This window comes from Anolis carolinensis, chromosome 2 (genome assembly GCF_035594765.1).
Source record: "Anolis carolinensis isolate JA03-04 chromosome 2, rAnoCar3.1.pri, whole genome shotgun sequence".
NCBI lineage: Eukaryota > Metazoa > Chordata > Lepidosauria > Squamata > Dactyloidae > Anolis > Anolis carolinensis.
In genome coordinates, this window is record NC_085842.1 from 136,043,510 (window position 1) to 136,062,899 (window position 19,390).

The following is a 19,390-nucleotide window of genomic DNA, read 5'->3' on the forward strand; positions in this document are numbered from 1 at the left end:
CCTGTGATCCCAGCCATGAAAGCCTTCGACAACACATTAAACAAAAAATACCTCAGCCTGTTTTTACAGGAATTAAAAGTTCCAAAAATATCAGGGTCATCCTGTGAATGGAACAATTGATCTAGCCTTCTCAATATGTTTAAGTAGCCTCCATGCAAATAGCACCTTCCAGCAGTTGAGACTGGTGTACGAGCTCCCATCTTCCAGACCAGTCAGCTATTGAGCCACATCCACATTTGATTACTGCAATACCTCACATCTCATTTTGTAAACTTCAGAGTTCAAAATACTGCTGCTTGATTACAAATCTGGAATGGCTTTAGCTGTCAGTTAAACTAGCGGTTGGACCACTTTGGATCAGAATGGAAAATGCAATTTCAATTCCAACTGATTGGGTCTGTGTGTCTCTATGTAGCTTGCAGACTAAAAACCACCTCTATTAAGATCATTGTCAGAAGGTCTCACACATTTTTACCTACCTGTGGGCAGTTATCATGGAGAAGACCATATCAAAATGCTCTCCACAGAAATTAGTCAGGCATGGATAAACATTTTCACCAAGATTGTACTCGTACTCATCACATTATCAGGTATGTAACAAATATTGAGGTATTTTTACTTCTATATTACTTGAAGAAGTAATATATATTACTTGTAGAAGATCATGATGCTGGGAAAAATGGAAGGAAAAAGGAAGAGAGGCCGACCAAGGGCGAGATGGATGGACGGTATCCTTGAAGTGACTGGCTTGACCTTGAAGGAACTGGGGACGGTGACGGCCGACAGGGAGCTCTGGCGTGGACTGGTCCATGAGGTCACGAAGAGTCGAAAACGACTGAACGAGTGAGACGACGATTACTTGAAAAGCATTTGTTATACTTCTTGAAAAAGTAAAGCAAATATTCTAATGTTAGATAGCTCTTCTCTTTCCTTTCTGACAAGATTTAATTTGAAAGATGCATACCAGTTTGATTAAGAGATGCTACAAGATAACTTCTCTGCCTTTTGGCAGTAAAAGATCAATACAATTCATATACAGGAGAATACAGCTCCCATTAACACAGGTTCATGGGCTGCCACTTTGTTTCTGGACACAGCTCTAAAGTACTGGCCATGAACTACAAAGCCCAATATGCTTGGGGTCCAGACTATTTTAATATATGCGCCTGTTAGTGATGTAAAATCCAGAAGAGAGAACTTTATCTCGATCCTGTACCCATCATAGACTTACTTACTTAGGCGATCCCTTGTAGGCAGAGGATGATGGACCTCCAGTTGTGGGGTCTTGGGGCTGGGTCCGTAGGTGGCTAAAGAGACCTATTCTTGATCCACATGTTCTCTCACAGTGAGGACATTGGTTTCCAGGTGGAAGGCGGTCCCGGTCAGGGTTGGCTTGATGTTCCCTCCTCTTGGCACGTTTCTCCCTTAAGCCCTCCATTCATGCCTCTTCGAACTCCGCAGCACTGCTGTTCACAGCTGACCTCCAATTAGAGCGCTCAAAGGCCAGGGCTTCCCAGTTCTGTGTCTATGCCGCAGTTTTTAAGGTTGGCTTTAAGCCCATCTTTAAATCTCTTTTCCTGCCCACCAACATTCCGTTTTCCATTCTTGAGTTGGGAGTAACTGCTTTGGGAGACGGGGATTGGGCATCGGACAATGTGGCCAGTCCAGCGGAGTTGATGGCGCAGGAGCATCACTTCAATGCTGGTTTTTGCTTCTTCCAGCACACTGGCATTTGTCCGCCTGTCTTCCCAAGTGATTTGCAGGATTTTTCTGAGGCAACACTGATGGAAACACTCCAGGAGTTGAGTGTGACATCTGTAGACTGTCCACATTTCTCAGGCGTATAGCAGGGTTGGGAGGACAATGGCTTTATAAACAAGCACCTTGGTATCTCTACGGATGTCCCGATCATCAAACACTCTGCTTCATTTGGAAAAATGCTGCACTCGCAAAGCTCAAGCGGTGTTGTATTCAGGTGTCATCATAGACTAACTTGGTGAGAACATAAGGAAGGTTTCTCAGTGGCCTCTAGGACTCCCTTCTGTGGGAGTTTTTGCTTTCTTGCAAAAACATTATTGTACAAGCAAGCTTTTAATGAGTAACTGTTTGTAGGAAGCCTTATGGGTATGTTTTCTATATTTTAATTTTTGAATGACTTAGATCAGTGGTTCTCAACCTGTGGGTCCCCAGATGTTTTGACTTTCAACTCCTAGAAATGCTAACAGATGGTAAACTAGCTGGGATTTCTGAGAGTTGTAGGCCAAAACACCTGGGGACCCACTGCCTTAAATGATTTTATATCAATCATAACCTATTTTTAATGTGCTAATTTAAAGTTGTGTTCAAAAATTGACTGTAAGGTTATAGATCATTTTGTGGGTTGCCTGGATCCCACTCCAAGAAAGGCAGCATCCAAATAAAACAAAATAAACTAATTAGTGACTTCAGATAACAGTAGATCACGAATAAAGCACTTGAGAAAAGGCAATTAGCTTAGCGTTGTTTTGTACATAACACTTTCAAAAGGAGTTTTAAAAACACTTGAAGGATGTATCAGAAGTGGTAGTGAGCCTATTCTGTACTGCTGAAAAGCACTTTCAAGGATGCGCTACAGGAGATGTTTTCTAACTGGAAGATCAAGCCTGTTTTTTTTAAACAACAAAAATGTACTTTGGATTGGAAGTTAAATTACTCTTGTTTCAGGCAGAAGAACAGCTAATGAATATTATTTTTTGTGACTAAGTACATACTTTACTTTCAACCAAGAATGCCTCATGTACTGAAATTACTCAACGACTGAAACCAAGGGAATTCAAGTGTACTGTTGAAAAATATTTTTGTTTCTAGAACCACAGATGTATTCATCTGCAAAGAATTTGCTCATCCCTGTTTTTTTCTTTCTAAACAAATACAATGGTCTGAGTTGTCATTAATTTTGGGCAGGATTACAGAATTTCATCACAAAACAAATGATAACCACAATACAGGAAGTTCTTACACATTACACATTTGAAAGATTTGCAAGCATTTCATCTTGTCTAAAATTAGAAGAGGAAAAAGCACGCACAGGTCCATGACTGTTACATTCATACAATGATGCCAATATTTGTGAGAGTGTAAAATTTCTGTTTTGATTCTAACATCCCTAAACATATGGGCTGAGCAGGACTCAGCAGTTTTTAATTTTGAGACAGAACTTCCCCCGACATGCTGTGTTAAGCCAAAAATAATTATTCTCTAGCCTATCCAGATTGCAACAAGAGTGTGATGAAATGTTTTCAGAACTACCCTATTTCCCCTAAAATAAGACATTCCCAAAAAATAAGACCTAGTAGAGATTTTGCTGAATTGCTAAATATAAGGCCTCCCCTGAAAGTAAGACCTATCAAAGTTTTTGTTTGGAATTATGCCAGCCAAACAGAACACCTGAGCATGCAGGCTTGGTCAATGTATGTACCATAGATTGCTGTACGTGAAAATAATGGTAGTAACAAGAAATTCTTGATAGGATTTACAGTTTATCTGGTTATGCTGGTTTGTGATTATATCTACTGTACAGTATATAATAAATGTTCATTTTTTTGGTTCAACAATAAAAGTGAATTCTTCTTCATGGAAAAATAAGACATCCCCTGAAAATAAGACCTAGCATGTCTTTGGGAGCAAAAAATAATATAAGGCACTGTCTTATTTTCGGGGAAACACGGTACATAACTCTTAAGGAAAACTGTTTTCAAAGTTGTGGAACCCCTTACTGGCAGCACATCTCCGTGTTATATGAGAAGCCCGAGAAAGGCCTGAGCACATTTTCCTCTAACCAAGGGGACCTGGTTAAGTGACCACTCTGCTAAGTGACCACTGAGCCAAGACCCCAGGGACACTGCCCAGCACGGGACAGTCCCTTAGATCAGTTTTGAAAGGGTAGACACAAGTCAAAGGCAAAAACCGTCTCCGGCCTTGGGCCATAAGATTCCCAGTTCTAGAGCACTTGATGATATACCTCAATTATAATGTTTACTGAGTCTCCACAAGGAAACTCAATTGACTAAGACAGGTAGATTTCCCACTCCAACAGGCTGCCACTAGATTTGCAATCAAGTTTATCTGTTTCTTCACCTCTGTTTTTAACATTTCTTCCTTTTTATTTCCCCAGGATAATCTAATTAGTTGGTGCTCAAGCTGTTTTACCTATTAACCGACTGGTGTACAATTAGCCTAGATTAGACAGACAGTAGCAAATACATACTCATCAGATTGATATTTTTAGTCCTCCCAATAATCTTGTTTACCATTTGGAAATGCCTTAAATTTATCAGCCTGATAAGCCGATGAAAAATACATACATTTTAGGCCTAATAACAGATACTAGGACATAACAGATGATAATAACCAATTCATACACAAGTATTTTATATCAGGTGATGTTCAGTTTTTAGTCAAAACGTTTCAAGGTATTTAGCCATTCCAAATCATTTTGTTTACCTTCTAGAAGAAGCCTGAATGTGATCATTTAAAACAAAATAAACCTATTAAACAGCAAACATATTAATGTGACCAATCAGGAATACTTTATATTGAATGAAACTTTGCTTTTCATCTCAGAAATACAAGCAAGTCCAAATCACTTACAACTTGTACCCTAACTATTGCAGAGTGTAAACCTATTTCTTTGATCCAACATCCAACTTTTAACAAATATCTCCCGACAGGATTTAAGGTTACATCTTCAGACAAAAGGATCAAATTTAAAACACCACTTGGCTTTGCCATTAATGCAATTGTAGTTTGTATATTTCTTAACTTTAGATAATTTTGTAGTACGTGTGTCCTTTTATTGTTCACAAACTGGAAGTGAAACAACTAATAATCCACTGAAAGAATCTATTTTGGATGCAGTCTATCTGAAATAATGCTGCAGTGAAGGACGCTTACAGTTCTTCTGCAACTCCTTGATAATATGCAGATGTTGTGGTGCAGGCACTATATGGGGAACAGTGTAAGTTGTAACTATACCTGATGTGGATCCAGGGACAAACACACTGCTATGGTACAATTGTCAAAACATATTAAAAGATTGAGAAGCAGAAGAAAAATCCTGGTGGTTTCAAGTCTGATTTGCACGAACCATGAACCTAGCTAAGGATGAAATATGCAATATATGCTAACATCCTAGAATACATCTGGTTCATTTTGGTTAGGTTAAAATAAAACTAGTGTGGTGTTGGGAAGATGAAACACCTCTATGTGGCAGGTTTTTATTGCTGGATTAACCTGTTTATTTTATTCTTCTATTAATATTTATTCTATAAATTTAAGAGATTATATTTTAGTTATGAAAGTATCAAAAGGAAGGCTCAGCAATTTAAAAACCATACCCTTCAGAAAGCAGTAATGCGTCTTTATTGTTTCAGGATTTATTTTATGAGAAACTAATATTTTTGTGCCACAATTTCATTAACAAAGGAAGTTTTAACCATCTGTGACAGCAAACAAAGACAAAAACTGGAATGTACCCAGTTGCCCACAAGCCTGGGCTGAAAGGTAAAACAAAATGTAGTTAGTTTGTTACTATAAGAGGAACATAATTCTCAAATCCAATGCAGATCTGAATACAGGAAGACCAGGGAATCTGAAGTAAAAGACAATCAACAAAAAACAGAAATAGGCACAGTACTAGAAAGAGACTGGGCTGTAGTTACTGTACTAATATGTTGCTTCTGTGTGTCTTTCGACAGACCTGATCAATCACTGGTTAAGGAGACTTCATCTCTGTCTGAAATTTATCACTTGATAAAATCCAAAAAATATTATTTACTTCCATTTCTTCCACAATATTTTTTCTGTGAAATTTCTTCCCACAGAGTTTAGAAATGTCATTTCATATACATATTTTAAAACAGACAAGACATCTATGGAAAGGGGTTGTTTTTATATACAAGTTAAATCCAATAAATGATGCAATTAACCCAATTTTTATTTAATCTGAAAATTACCGTTTTTTGCAGTTTGCTATCACAAAGCTAACCGAGAAGCATTGGTGGAATACTTTTTTTAACTGAAGAATCCAGCTTTAATACTGTTTCCCAACAATACCAAGAAACAGAAGAAAACTGGAGTGCAGTATGATAAGAATGAACTAGATTAAACTTTAAATGAATTTAAACTAAATATTTCAGTCAAACTAGATTAAACAGCTAATGGAAAAATTCTGTGTACAATTTTTCACATAGATGTAGATATCCACATGAAGATACTTGGACTTTCATAGCACAGTTAAATGCTCTCATGGAAGATTTGCCCATGAACACATGGCTAAGATCTTTATTGCTTAAGATTTCAGTGTCTTAATTGGCTGATTCTTTATGACAAGAGAATCCCCAAAATAACCAAATGGAAAGGAAGGAACAAACTCAGTACGTAGCAAAAAAGCCCCTTTTGATTTAACAATTCCATCTAAGTTGAAGAGGGAAAGGAAAACATGTAAGGAGTTCTGCAAAGTGTAACCACAAGTTGTGTGTTCTTTTTTAATCCAAAGGCTTTTTTATGTTTTTTATGTTCAGAAGGCCTCTGAGAAACATTCTGTTGTTATGAGAAGTACAGCCTCAGCGAAGAAATATTATATCATAGGCTTTAACATGTATTTCTATACAATCTACTTTAAGGATTTTAATCATCATCTATCAACCTTGATATTTAATGCAAGCATTTCAGAGCTCTGCAGCTTCTGGAACTAAAACTACAAGAAAAATAATAAATGGCTGTAAATAAAACCCAAATGCAGAAGCAGCACAATAATTTGCTCAGCTCTTCTTCTTAGGCAATCCAACCCAGACCAGAAACAGAATTGTGCCTTTGGTTTCCCTCTGCTCTGTACGGTTCAGAGTGCACTAGTTTTCAAAAAATTATATGGATAGCATTGGCTATGAAATAAAATGTAAATATACCTAGCTTTGATAAAAATTAATCTTGTTCCTGTCTGAGCCGTTGTGTAGAAGTGGTTTGAGGCTTCAAGTTCACTCCATAAAGTTGAGATGTTGGAAACAGACATTACATAAGTTCTCAGAGTGAAATGCTCCAAATAAACCAGGTAGACAGAGACAGAATACTAGAAAAATGCTGAAAAACCCCCATGTGGATTTTTAAACACAGGTGAGCTAAACCCTGAATATGCTGGAGGTTTTCCCCAAAATACAGGAAGATTAAGCATTCTTTGAGAGGTGACCCTGGTTAACTCCGGAATCCAAAGATGCCCTTGATATATCCTGTAAGACCACTCTTTGACTTCTGTTCCACCTTGTCTTCCAGGGGTGGGAGAGTGACGTGATTGAGGGCCAGGTCAAAGAACAAAGGCTTGCAAGGTATGGGCTGGAAATCTGGAGGGAAATGCACAAGGCGGGCTTGCTTGCTGACCAGGGAAGGGTCCAGGCAGAATGTCTCAAATCGTTCAGAAAGTGGCTTGAGGTGGAAAAGGAAATAAAAAGCAACGAGTTTAATAGCTGAAACAAAATTTACTATGCAATAAACTATAGTCTAATGCACATGTGTCAAACTCAAGACCCATGGGCCAAATCTGGCCCCTCATGTCATTTTATGTGGCCCTCCAGATGCTGGACTACAACTATTGTACTCCTCAAAGACTAGAGCTGATGGGAGTTGTAATACAGTAAAATCTGGAAGGCTGTAGTTTGTTCTGTTTAGTCAGGAGAGTGGAGTTTTAATTTAGATACAAGGCTTGTTGATATGATATCATTAAAATGTCCTTAAACCTTTCCGCAGCCTCACAGCCATAAGTGATGTTGGGCTGCAGTTCCCACTATCCCCAATCCACATGGCAGATAATCAAAAAGGATGGGAATTGTCATTCAGTAATATCTGGGGACCCAAACTGGATCAAATTAAAGAGCTCCAGCCACTATGCCAAAAAATTATAGTTGGCCCTCTGTATCCACAGATTTTCCATCCAATGATTTAATGGCCCTTTCAAGGCAACCACAAAGCTGATGTGGCCCTCAGAGAAAAAGAGTTTGACACCCCTGGTATAATGTCAGAAAGCATTAAATAGCATTAGTAGAAATCTCTGGTGCTTATTCATCTCCTTTCCCATCAGCTCCCCATGCCCAGGTAATACATTTAGACAAAAAAGTCTCTCTATAGCATATGCAAAATGAGAAAATATATAACCTAAAAATAAAAAATCCAGATGCAGAAGTGCACGATTGGTCATTGTTAAGACTTCCTGATGAAAAAAGATCTCATCTTCAAAGAGCATCCAAGATGTAAGGTATCTTCCCTGAAATATCCTTCATACTTATGCACAGATATAAACCTACCTTATCACGCGGAATGCACTCAATCTTATTTTATTTCTAGGGATTCCCTTAGTACATCTGAAAAATAATCCTCTCAGAAAACCTGGGGGACTGCCCCTAGCCAGAATTAGTAATTTGGCACCAGATGAATCAATAGCCTGATTCAGCATAAAGCCACTTCCTATGTTCCTCATGACACTGTTCTTTAGAACCCTAGGTAATCCTCTAAGTTTCTTTTTTTTACAGACATCTTGATTTCTCATTTTTATGAAAGCCAGATTTAAAAATGAAAATGTGAAAATATAAATAGGGGGGAGTCTAGAGATAGTTTGTAAAACAAAGCTGCGAAACTAAACATTAGTCTCGTACGCATACATAAAATGATATATTTACACTCAATAAGTGAAAAAGAAATAGTCCTTAAATTGAGAAGAATATCTGTTGGTCATTAGGAAGATAACAAAACTGGCTTACCTTGCCATCTTTGACTTGGGATGGGGACTCAGTCTCATGACTGTCATCTGCATCTGGAAAAGTTACAAGAATAATTTAGGAAATTATTCCAGGACCTGATTCTGGATGGGCATGCTGACCTGGTTTGTATCACAGAGACCCAGCTGGGTGAGACTTTGGGGGAGGGGTTAATCTCTCTCAGATCTGCCCACCAGGAACAGCAGCAGGTGAGGCCTGGGGGGCGGGGAGGTGGAGTTGCAGTGGTCTATCGTGATTCCATTCCCGACCAGGTTCCACATCCTAGTCAACAGTGTGTGAGTGTATGCTAAAGGTGGGTAACCGGGACAGAATAGGGATTTTGTTGGTGTACCGTTCACCCTGCTGCTCAACAGTCTCTCTTCCTGAGCTAGCCGGGGTGGTCTAAGGGTTGGCGTTGGAGCCTCAGCAGTTAATAATGCTGGTTGATTTCAACATCCATACAAGAGTGCCCTGTTGGGAATGGCTGAGAACTTCTTGGCCTCCATGACAACCGTGTGTCTGTCCGAAGTGGTGTCTTGTCCTACCTATGCTGCTGGACACACTTTGGACATTTTTTTTCTGTGCAGGATGGTATGATGATGATTCTGGTATGGAGGAACCTGACACAGTTCCATGGTCATGGACCCATTACAGTAGAGTCTCGCTTATCCAATGTAAACGGGCCGGCAGAACGTTGGATAAGTGAATATGTTGGATAATAAGGAGAGGTTAAGGAAAAGCCTATTAAACATCAAATTAGGTTATGATTTTACAAATTAAGCACCAAAACATCATGTTTAACAACAGGTTTGACAGAAAAAGTAGTTCAATACGCAGTAATGCTATGTAGTAAGTATTGTATTTACGAATTTAGCACCAAAATATCACGATATGTTGAAAACATTGACTACAAAAATGCGTGGAGAATCCAGAACATTGGATAAATGAGACTCTACTGTACTACCTGTTCGGGTTTAGACTCACTGGGACTTCAAACCTCCACAGGAGTAGGAGGATCAATTAAGATAGTCTGCCCCAGGAGGCTTATGGATCCAGTTGATTCTTTGGGATTTTCCTGTCACCTTGGCAGACAAATTTGTTGAAGCTCTGGCTGACCTCTGGAATGGGGGAATGGCCAGGGTGGTAAACACAATAGCTTCTGAGCATCCCCTGCCATGGAGCAAAGCCAAACCAGTCCCTTTGTTTTCCAAGTTGGTGGCAATGAAGCAAAAGAGATGGAGACTAGAGCGACGTTGGAGGAGAACTCGAAGCAAATCTGACCGAGCACGGCCTAGAGCGTACTTGAAAACCTACTCTGCGGCAATGAAGCAGCAGAGAAATTGTTCCCTACTGCTACCATTGTATCTGCAAAGAACAGTCCAGCTGAGCTGTTTCGAGTGGTCAGAGGACTATTATATACTGGTCCTCAAACAGAAATCCCTGACCATTCAGCAGCCCACTGTGAAGAATTTGCAAGGCACTTTGCAGATAAAGTCGCTCAGACCCATTCCGACTAGGATGCTGTTATTGATACAGTTCCAATGGATGTAACTTTAGCTCTTGCTAGTCTAGTGTTGATCGATATCTTTCAATTTGTGCAGCCTGCAGATGTGGACAGGAGCCTTGGAGAAACACTGTCTTACAGTGGCTCTAGTTCTTCCTGGAGGGCCGTACCCAGGTGATTCTGAGGAACTCTTGTTTGAACCCCTGGCTGTTGACCTGTGGGGTTCCTGAGGGTTTAATTTTGTCTCCCATGCTGTTTAACATGTACATCAAACCACCAGGAGAGATCATCCAGAGTTTTGGAGTTCAGTGCTACCTATATGCAGGTGACACTCAACTCTACTACTCCTTTCCAGCTAAAGCCAAGGAAGCTGTCCTGACCCTAAACTAGTGTCTGTCATCAGTAATGAACTAGATGAGGGTAAACACATTTAAACTTAATCCAGACAAGACAGAGGTACTCCTGGTCAGTTGGAAGGCAAATCAGGGAATAGGGATCCAGCCTGTGCTGGATGGGATTACATTCCTCCTGAAGACACAGGTTTGCAGTTTGGGGGTCCTCCTGGACTCAGCACTAAATCTGGAGGCCCAGGTGTTGGCGGTGTCCAGGAGGGCTTTTGCACAATTAAAATTTCTGTGCCAACCGTGCCCATTCCTTGCAGTAGCTTCACTGGCTGCTGGTCTGTTTCCGGGCACAATTCAACGTGCTGGTTATGACCTTTAAAGCCCTAGACCAGTGGTTCTCAACCTATGGGTCCCCAGGAGTTTTGGCCCACAACTCCCAGAAATCCCAGACAATTTAACAGCTGTTAGAACTTCTAGAAGTTGAAGGCCAAAACCTCTGGGCCCCACAGGTTGAAAACCACTGCCCTAGACGGTCCAGGTCCGGGCTACTTGTATCTCCTTGTACAAGCCCTGAGATCTTCAGGAGAGATCCTTCTCTCAGTCCCACCTTCATCTCAAGCTAGGTTGGAGGGAACGAGAAAGCGGGCCTTTCTTCTCGGTGGCTGCCCTTCAACTCTGGAACTCCCTGTCCAGGGAGGCCAGAATGGCCCCCTTTCTGCTGTCCTTCTGGCAAGCTAAAACTTTCTTATTCAGAAAGGCTTTTAAAAGAAGGTTTTTAAGATCAGTTCAGGGGGTGCTGTGGTTTTTAATCCAGGGGGTGTTGTGGGTGGGATTGAGTGTGGGGGGGGGGATATTAATTTTAAATGCCATTTTAGTATATTTACTGTATTTCACATGAATCACATGAAAAGGAGACACAAGAGTTTTTTTGTAGTCAATTTTTTCAGCCTTTTTAGCGCAAGTGATAATGACATGAAGTCTAGTAACTAAGTTTGACACATGAAGATCCAGAAGGCCAAAATATTTGTAACATTTGACATACAAGGTGCCTTTTTGATCTTTACAATGGAAAATAAAAGAAAGGAAGCCCTTACTCACCTAATATGGCAGCTGCTTGCAAGGAGTATTTCTCTGCATTCACTTGGGTGATCAGCTCTTGAACATCAGGCAGTTCCTATATAATAATAGATCAATCCTATAAACACATCTTGCAGATATCAAAGTGTTATGTTTCTTAGTCAGTTTCAAGCAATTGATTTTTTTCCTTAAAAGCACCACACATGAAGGTCAATAACACCAAAGAAGAAAAAATTAAGAAGCTTCAGATGAACCGTGGGGTATCTATTATACTCTGAGCTCTGTATCTGCCAGCCCCAGAGTTACATATGATCAGTACGACTCCAGAAATACTAAGAGTCTTTGTTTCTGCTGCAAAAACAAAGTGATTTTTCTGAGCTAGGCCTATAAAATAATATTCTGAACACATTAGACCCTTGACAGTAAATAATGGAAGCACGCAGCCTTTAGCCAATGGTTGTCATTTCAGAACTCTCACTAACAAAATGTGGACCACGCTTCATGGGATTTCATACCTTTAAGCTGTTTTCATAGGTTCCGGCTTGGATCTGGACTTCATTGGCATATTTCAAAACACGTTCATACAAAACAAGGGCTTCACTCCACTTCTTCACCAGAACATATGATTGTGCAATGAAAAAGCACCTAGCGGATTGGGAAGAAAGTACTGAGTACATTCATTCTATAACACAGTGAGGTCCAACCCGTGGCCCGCATGCAGCCCACCAATTCATTTTTGTTGGCCCTTGCCCTTCTTACTGGAAAAATATTTTAATTTAACATTTGGAAAAAATCATTTACCCTTCTTACTGCTTTAAGTTTTTAAGAATTCATTTTCTTTCTGGAATGTCTCTGGCTCTTACATTCCTATACTAAAGTTTGATTTGCCCTTGGGAAACCACATGTTGGACCACACTGCTATAACATAGCCAAAAGCTGAAGCATCAACAGCATGTAGCCCAGGGATGGGCAAACTTTAACCCTCCAGGTGTTTTGGACCAACTCTCAGAAATCCCAGCCAGTTTACTGGCTTGTTAGGAATTGTAGGAGTTGAAGTTCAAAACACCCAAAAGCCCAAAGTCTGCCCAGGCCTTTAGATACTTTCACAGCCAGCAATCATGGAAGACTGCAGTGCCTATCATTCTGTTAGAAGGCTGACTAGACAATATGAATTACTAAGATGCTATCTCTATGGAAGCAGCTGAGGTGTCTCTGCAATACTCAGGCCACTGCCCAATCTTTTGTCTATTTTACTGTACAAAAATCCATCTTATTACCTGGATACAATTTTATTCTTTTACTAGAAGTAAAAGTACTTCATTTATAGAGGATCTTCTGTGTTTGGAGAAGTGTGGTATACAAGGAATGTGTCTTCAAATCTAGATTCATTTCATTGCTGGGCAAGGCGTTATCATAACCCCCTAGAGAACTGCTTCTTAAACTGTGGATACAGACCCCAAATGGGGTCCCCTTAATGTTTGGGTCCCAAAAAAAGTTTTCTAAACACCACTCAGTGGTCATTTTAGACATTTACAAAATGTGTTGCAGTGTTTACAATGGACTCTGCAGAAGATACTTCAGCTGCACTTAATAAAAAGAAGAAAAAGCCTGTTTAGCAAGACTTGCAAATGCTGATTTGTTATTTGAAAATATTTGATTTTAATGCCTATTTTATGGATCTATTTACCTGGGATCAGTTAAACATTTCTTGGGCTGAAAGTGATCCCAAGTGGAAATGTTTAAGAAGCCCTGCTTTAGAATGTACTTGCTATTTATATCTTTTAAATAAATGTACCTTTCCATTGCTAATATAAAATCTGCAATACACTGAAATGGCTGGCAAGAAGCTTCCTTTTAGTAGCCACATTGCAGTTTGAAAAACAGCACTAATATATTTCCTCTTGTCATTTACACTGGAACTTTTATATTAAAACATTAATTACATAGCGGATATTACTCAGTTTCTATCACAGCTAATCAAGGAACCTGTCTATTTGAAAATTACCTGTAAGCCTTATACACAAGTGTCTTTATCCCAATCTCCTTTAGGAAGCTTTTGTCTTCTTCTAGGCCAGGAAGTTGTGGCAATTCTGCCAGATTCTTTAGTGAAATAAAATAAAAATTTAAGAACCAACAAAATGTCAGCTTGCAAATAAGCTGCTCATTTAGCAATTTATAAACCAAAGTATATTCATCTCAGTTTCATATACTATTTTTGTGAGGGCTAAATGAGTGTCAAATGTCTCTTAAGAAAACACAATAGCTGAATAGATAAGCTATCAAATTACCAGCACTCATCTCTTTTAAAAGAAATTTGCAGTTTTCTTCCAATGTAACACCCTTATTTCCCATACCAGTAAGGTAATGCTCAAGATCCTGCAAGACAGACTCCAGCAATACATGGAGTGGGAGTTGCCAGATGTCCAAGCTGGGTTCAGAAAAGGCAGAGGAAAAAGAGACCAAATTGCCAATATCCGCTGGATAATAGAGGAAGCCAGGGAGTTTCAGAAAAAACATCTATTTCTGCTTTATTGACTATTCTTAAAGCCTTCGACTGTGTGGATCATAGTAAATTGTGGCTAGTTCTTGGTTGTATGGGGATATCAAGTCACCTTGTCTGTCTCCTGAGAAATCTGTATAAAGACCAAGTAGCCACAGTAAGAACAGACCACGGAACAGAATGGTTCAAGATTGGTAAAGGAGTATGGCAGGGCTGCATACTCTCACCCCACCTATTCAATTTGTACGCAGAACACATCATGCGACGTGCGGGGCTTGACAAATCCAAGGCTGGAGTTAAAATTGCTAGAAGAAACATTAACAACCTAGGTATGCAGATGATACCACTCTGATGGCTGAAAGTGAGAAGGAGCTGAGGAGTCTTATCACCAAGGTGAAAGAAGAAAGTGCAAAAGCTGGGTTGCAGTTAAACATCAAGAAAACCAAGATTATGGCAACCAGACTGATTGATAGCTGACAAACAGAGGGAGAAAACATGGAGGCAGTGACAGACTTTATATTTCTAGGCACGAAGATCACTGCAGACGCAGACTGCAGCCAGGAAATCAGAAGATGTTTACTTCTTGGGAGGAGAGCAATGGCTAACCTCGATAAAATAGTGAAGAGCAGAGACATCACACTGGCAACGAAGGTCCACATAGTGAAAGCAATGGAATTCCCCATAGTAACCTATGGTTGCAAGAGCTGGACCGTAAGGAAGGCTGAGTGAAGGAAGATAGATGCTTTTGAACTTTAGTGCTGGAGGAAAATCCTGAGAGTGCCTTGGACTGCAAGAAGATCCAACTAGTCCATCCTCTAGAAAATAATGCCCAGCTGCTCACTGTAGGTAAGGATATTAGAGGCAAAGATGAAGTATTTTGGCCTCATCATGAGAAGACAGGAAAGCTAGGAAAAGATCACGATGCTGGGGAAAATGGAAGGAAAAAGGAAGAGGGGCCGACCAAGGGCAAAATGGATGGTATCCTTGAAGTGACTGGCTTGACCTTGAGGGAACTGAGGGCGGCGACGGCCGACAGGGAGCTCTGGCATGGACAGGTCCATGAGCTCACGAAGAGTCGGAAACGAATGTGTGAATGAAGAAGAAGAACACCCTCTCTACTTATGCTCCAAAGAATTATTTGAATTATTTTTGTGGCAACTGCAGTAAGGGCTCATATGGAAAAGTGAAGGGATGTGTACATTAAGTTTAGTTTTCTTCAGTGAATGCATTTCTGTGTGAAACCTCAGCCTCAAAAAATAAAATATCTACAGGTATTTGGAGAGTCACTTGCTGGTCTGAACGAGGTTCCTTTTGGGCTTAGTAAACGCAGTGAACACTGCAGGGTTGTATTTACTACGAATGGACAGACTGGAAAATACTTTAGAATTCAAGCATTACTCCCGCTGCACTATTTTCAATGAAGGATTATGATATTTTGTTGTCTAACAAAGCATTAGAATGTCCTTTCAAGTTAACCGTGATTTTGATCTCCCGTCTTGACCTGTACGTTGTTCAGAAAGAATAGTTTTCTTCCCCTTGTGTGGATACCTGCAAAATGATGTCATAGAGACGTATCAGATCCTGAGGTCGAGGGGTGCGCTTGCCTTCTTCCTCCAGTGGCTGCTGCTGCTGAAGCAATGCCTTCTGCAAAGCTTTGGCCATGCTCTCATTGCGCTTGATTGCTGTAGACAACTTGATATAGGTCAGGTAACTAGAAGGCACAAATTAAAGGAGTTAATTTTATTGAAAACAAAATGATATAGGTGCATCATAAGCCCCATTATGACTGGCCCCATCAGAGACTGAAGCTACTATCAAATTTCATAGAATGAGACAAATTTCACATTTACGCAGACTTTATCCACCTGGAAGCTTAATGAACAGCACAAACAAATAAATCCAGCATCCAGAACAAAGTCTTTACCTGTGCAAGTACTGGATGTTAGTGACTTTCCCTGAATCTGCTTCCAAAGAGTGATCACGTTGCTTCTGTATAAAGAAGAAAGCATGTACTGTATTCATTTATGGAAGGCACACAAAAACAGATGATCAAAGATAAAGGAAATTAAGGTTTATTATCTAAGAAAAAAACTTACTAAACTTGCCAAGAAGATTCCGTTATATGGTAATGCATAATACTTTGTGCTCACCTGATCTGGTTTCAGTTCTTCACGTACAGCTTGTATTGCATCCCGACACTCACTCAGTAGGGACTCAAACAAACGTTCTTTTGTTTCTTCTTCTTCTGTCTGAATAAAGAAGTACAAAATCACTTAAAATCCCTTCAGCCACTGCTATTCCCCCCCAGTCAGAAAGGGAGATAAAACCTACATCAGCAACCTCAGCTATTAAAAAAATTATGAAGTAACATATGAAATACCACTGAAGCCTATACCACTGATTGACACACAGTGGACAGTTGTCTCCATTGCTAACAGTGATATTCCAAGGAAAATCATACTGTTTCTGCTTAAATCACTGAAAACTAATGTAAAAACTCTTCTTTAGTAATGTGTCAGTAATTTTTATGAAACTGAAGTATAGAATTATTTTATATGAGAGAAAAATGATGATCTCATACCATATGAGTAAAGAGATACTTTTAGTAAGAACACAAAATGTAACACACTGTAAGGCATATTAATAACTTCCTAAATGTTGGCTCCTATCTTATACTATATTAAACTATATGAAGTGTAATCTCTATTCTGTTGCTAAAACTGTAACCCACTGTCAGGAAGAGCTTTTCTCTTTTAATTACCTATTGGCCTTCCCTTTTGCATTTTCCACTGAACAGGGACTTAAATCTGAGGCATGAAACCAATTAATTTCAACCTAAGCACCTTAGTGAATCTTCTCCCAATCATACTGATCTTAGGATTCTTTGGTCTTCCTATTTCGGGGCAGAGATTGGTTTGACAAATGTACTTAAAATTCATGATCCGCAGGAACCCCCCCCCCCCCCCCAAATTTAAGGCTGCACTTCACATCAATTACTCAGTGTTTCATAAACTGAAACATAAGCCCCTCAAAATTATGAGGATGCCAGCTGGTGGATGAATTTGATAACAGCAATTTTAACTGCTTATCCATGAAATGTTAATTTGATTGATAAATTTTACAAGTATGTTCCTCAGGCATGATTAAAAGAGCTTAAATTAAGAGATATTCTAAATCTCTGAACAATTAAGAGGCAGATTAGTCAAATCTGACAACATTCTCAACTACACCCATGGGAGGCTCTCAACTTCAGGCATGCAACGGGAAAACTAGATTAGTAATCAAGTAAAATCGCCAGAACATTAGTACTGCTGGTGAAAAAGGTAAAAATCTGGCATCCTCCAGAAGTGTTTGTGCATTACAGCTCTCCTCATCCCCAGTCAGCATGGATAACTGGTTTAGATTATGCAGCACATAATGCCTTCATATTAAATTGATTCACCATCAAATAGCTAGGTTACAAAGCTTCTTCTGTATTTGAAATGTTTCTTTTCCTCACCTCTTCCCCCACATAGGTCAAAGAGGTAATGTACAATAATTTAGGCACACAAAAGAATATAAAATGATGATGGCAATAAAATATTTTCTATTTACCTGAGCAATGGCTGCTTCAGTATCTGCCAGTCCCAGTAGGAAGATCCTCACTTTGTCTATCTTGACCGGCACAGTCCTTCCCCTCCATTCCACTTCACTCATTGTAGCTGCCTGCTTTGCTCTAGTTTGGGTGATTAATGCCTACAGAAATCATTATTTAGAAATGTGTGCTTTCATTTTCAACCATGTTCCGCTTATTTAATTTTTAAACTACAAAACAGCTATAAAATAGCTAAACTTTCAGTGTAATTATGTTGTTTTTAAAAAGTATTCTGTTCTTCCTCTTAAGGTAGATCACAATTAAAATTCAAAACATAGAAAATATTTCTACAGATCGGGAGACCTGGACTACCAACCACATGGCTAGAGAAGATGTAAAATCGTTTAAAGATAGCCTTTTGCAAGAACAGCTACTAGGACAGGGGCCTGCATCCAAGACCAGACTGTTAGTAATCTTAAAATCAGACTGAGATCTTAAAAACAGACTATGACAGAAGATGCAATTCCCACAGAAGCTTAACTTGTCAGGGGCTTTGGAATTGGGAGGTTAAAAAACAAGATATCCCTCATTTCCTTGGGCCATTAAAAACTGAAGCGTGGAGCCCTGGTTTGAGACTACTTTACATGAAGGAAAAACAGCTCCCACAAGTAGCATAGCCTTTTGGGTTGCAGCCCCAATATTGCATATTCCTCTCTTTTGCAGATTATTTTTTTAAAATGTTGGACTCTGCATTGATTTGGAATTATTTTTGTTCTATAATCCTCAGCAAACATTACCCCATGTTGTGGTTCAGTCTGATGATGATGAAAGGGGATTTGGGGAACAGCAGTTTGTCCCAGGGAATGTTGTTGACTCAGAAAGGCAGGTGGATTCGGGAGCTGAAGATGGCTTGAGAAAACAGACAGAAGGGAATGTGGAAAGTTCTCAGTTGAGCAAAGATAAGGATGACCTTCTACAGGAGTCTGAAAATTGTCAACAGAGCTCGGATGGGAGTGAGGGGGATGAATGCTTGTTAGACAGAGATTCCAGATTAAAGTTGAGATCAGGCCTCCACCGCAGTGTGAGAATTGCAGGCAGACGCGGAGAAATAAGAGTGCACAGGAATGTGTTTATGTCTTGCAAGGAGGGTTAAATGATGTAATTTGGGAAAGATTCCAGTCAGAGCAACCTTGCTTTTGGAGAATCAACTCTTGCCTTGTTCAGGCCTCGTCACATGCCTAGAATCTGTGTTTGGATTACTTTTGAAGCTCATGTATTCATGTTCTCTTGGATTTACTGTGCTATTTTTGGGATTTTGGACTAATTTCTACGAAATCATTGAACTGTCTTTAAGGATTGCACTTGCAATCGGTTTTTCTTATTTTTCTGCTTTTTAATAAGTTTTGCTATCTTTCTTCAATAAACTAAAAAGACTCAAATCGGCTGTGGTGGAGTTTGTGTGTTGGAGCAAGGTGAACTTGTGCTGGGTGGGATATGGTCCCCACAGTTTAAATACTTTTGAAACAAATATTAAGGTTTCCACAACAAAAATACAATTCAACTACAAAAGAAAAGAAGAAAATATGTATAACAGTCAAGAAAATTGATATA

The 19,390-nt window shown here is 39.6% G+C and overlaps 1 protein-coding gene across 1 annotated transcript in view; it reads right to left on the reverse strand.

The window, feature by feature from the left end:
- Positions 1 to 5,377: 5,377 nt before the first annotated feature.
- Positions 5,378 to 19,390, reverse strand: part of srp68 (signal recognition particle 68) — a 28,272-nt gene continuing 14,259 nt past the window's right edge. Inside the window, exons 8-16 of the mRNA XM_062973993.1 lie at positions 17,800 to 17,940; positions 16,356 to 16,454; positions 16,130 to 16,194; positions 15,754 to 15,916; positions 13,711 to 13,805; positions 12,221 to 12,350; positions 11,727 to 11,802; positions 8,784 to 8,836; positions 5,378 to 7,455 (exon numbers count right to left, since the gene is read on the reverse strand). Of these exons, the coding sequence (XP_062830063.1) occupies positions 7,228 to 7,455; positions 8,784 to 8,836; positions 11,727 to 11,802; positions 12,221 to 12,350; positions 13,711 to 13,805; positions 15,754 to 15,916; positions 16,130 to 16,194; positions 16,356 to 16,454; positions 17,800 to 17,940 (1,050 nt within the window). The 3' untranslated portion in view covers positions 5,378 to 7,227. The remainder of the gene's footprint in view (positions 7,456 to 8,783; positions 8,837 to 11,726; positions 11,803 to 12,220; positions 12,351 to 13,710; positions 13,806 to 15,753; positions 15,917 to 16,129; positions 16,195 to 16,355; positions 16,455 to 17,799; positions 17,941 to 19,390) is intronic.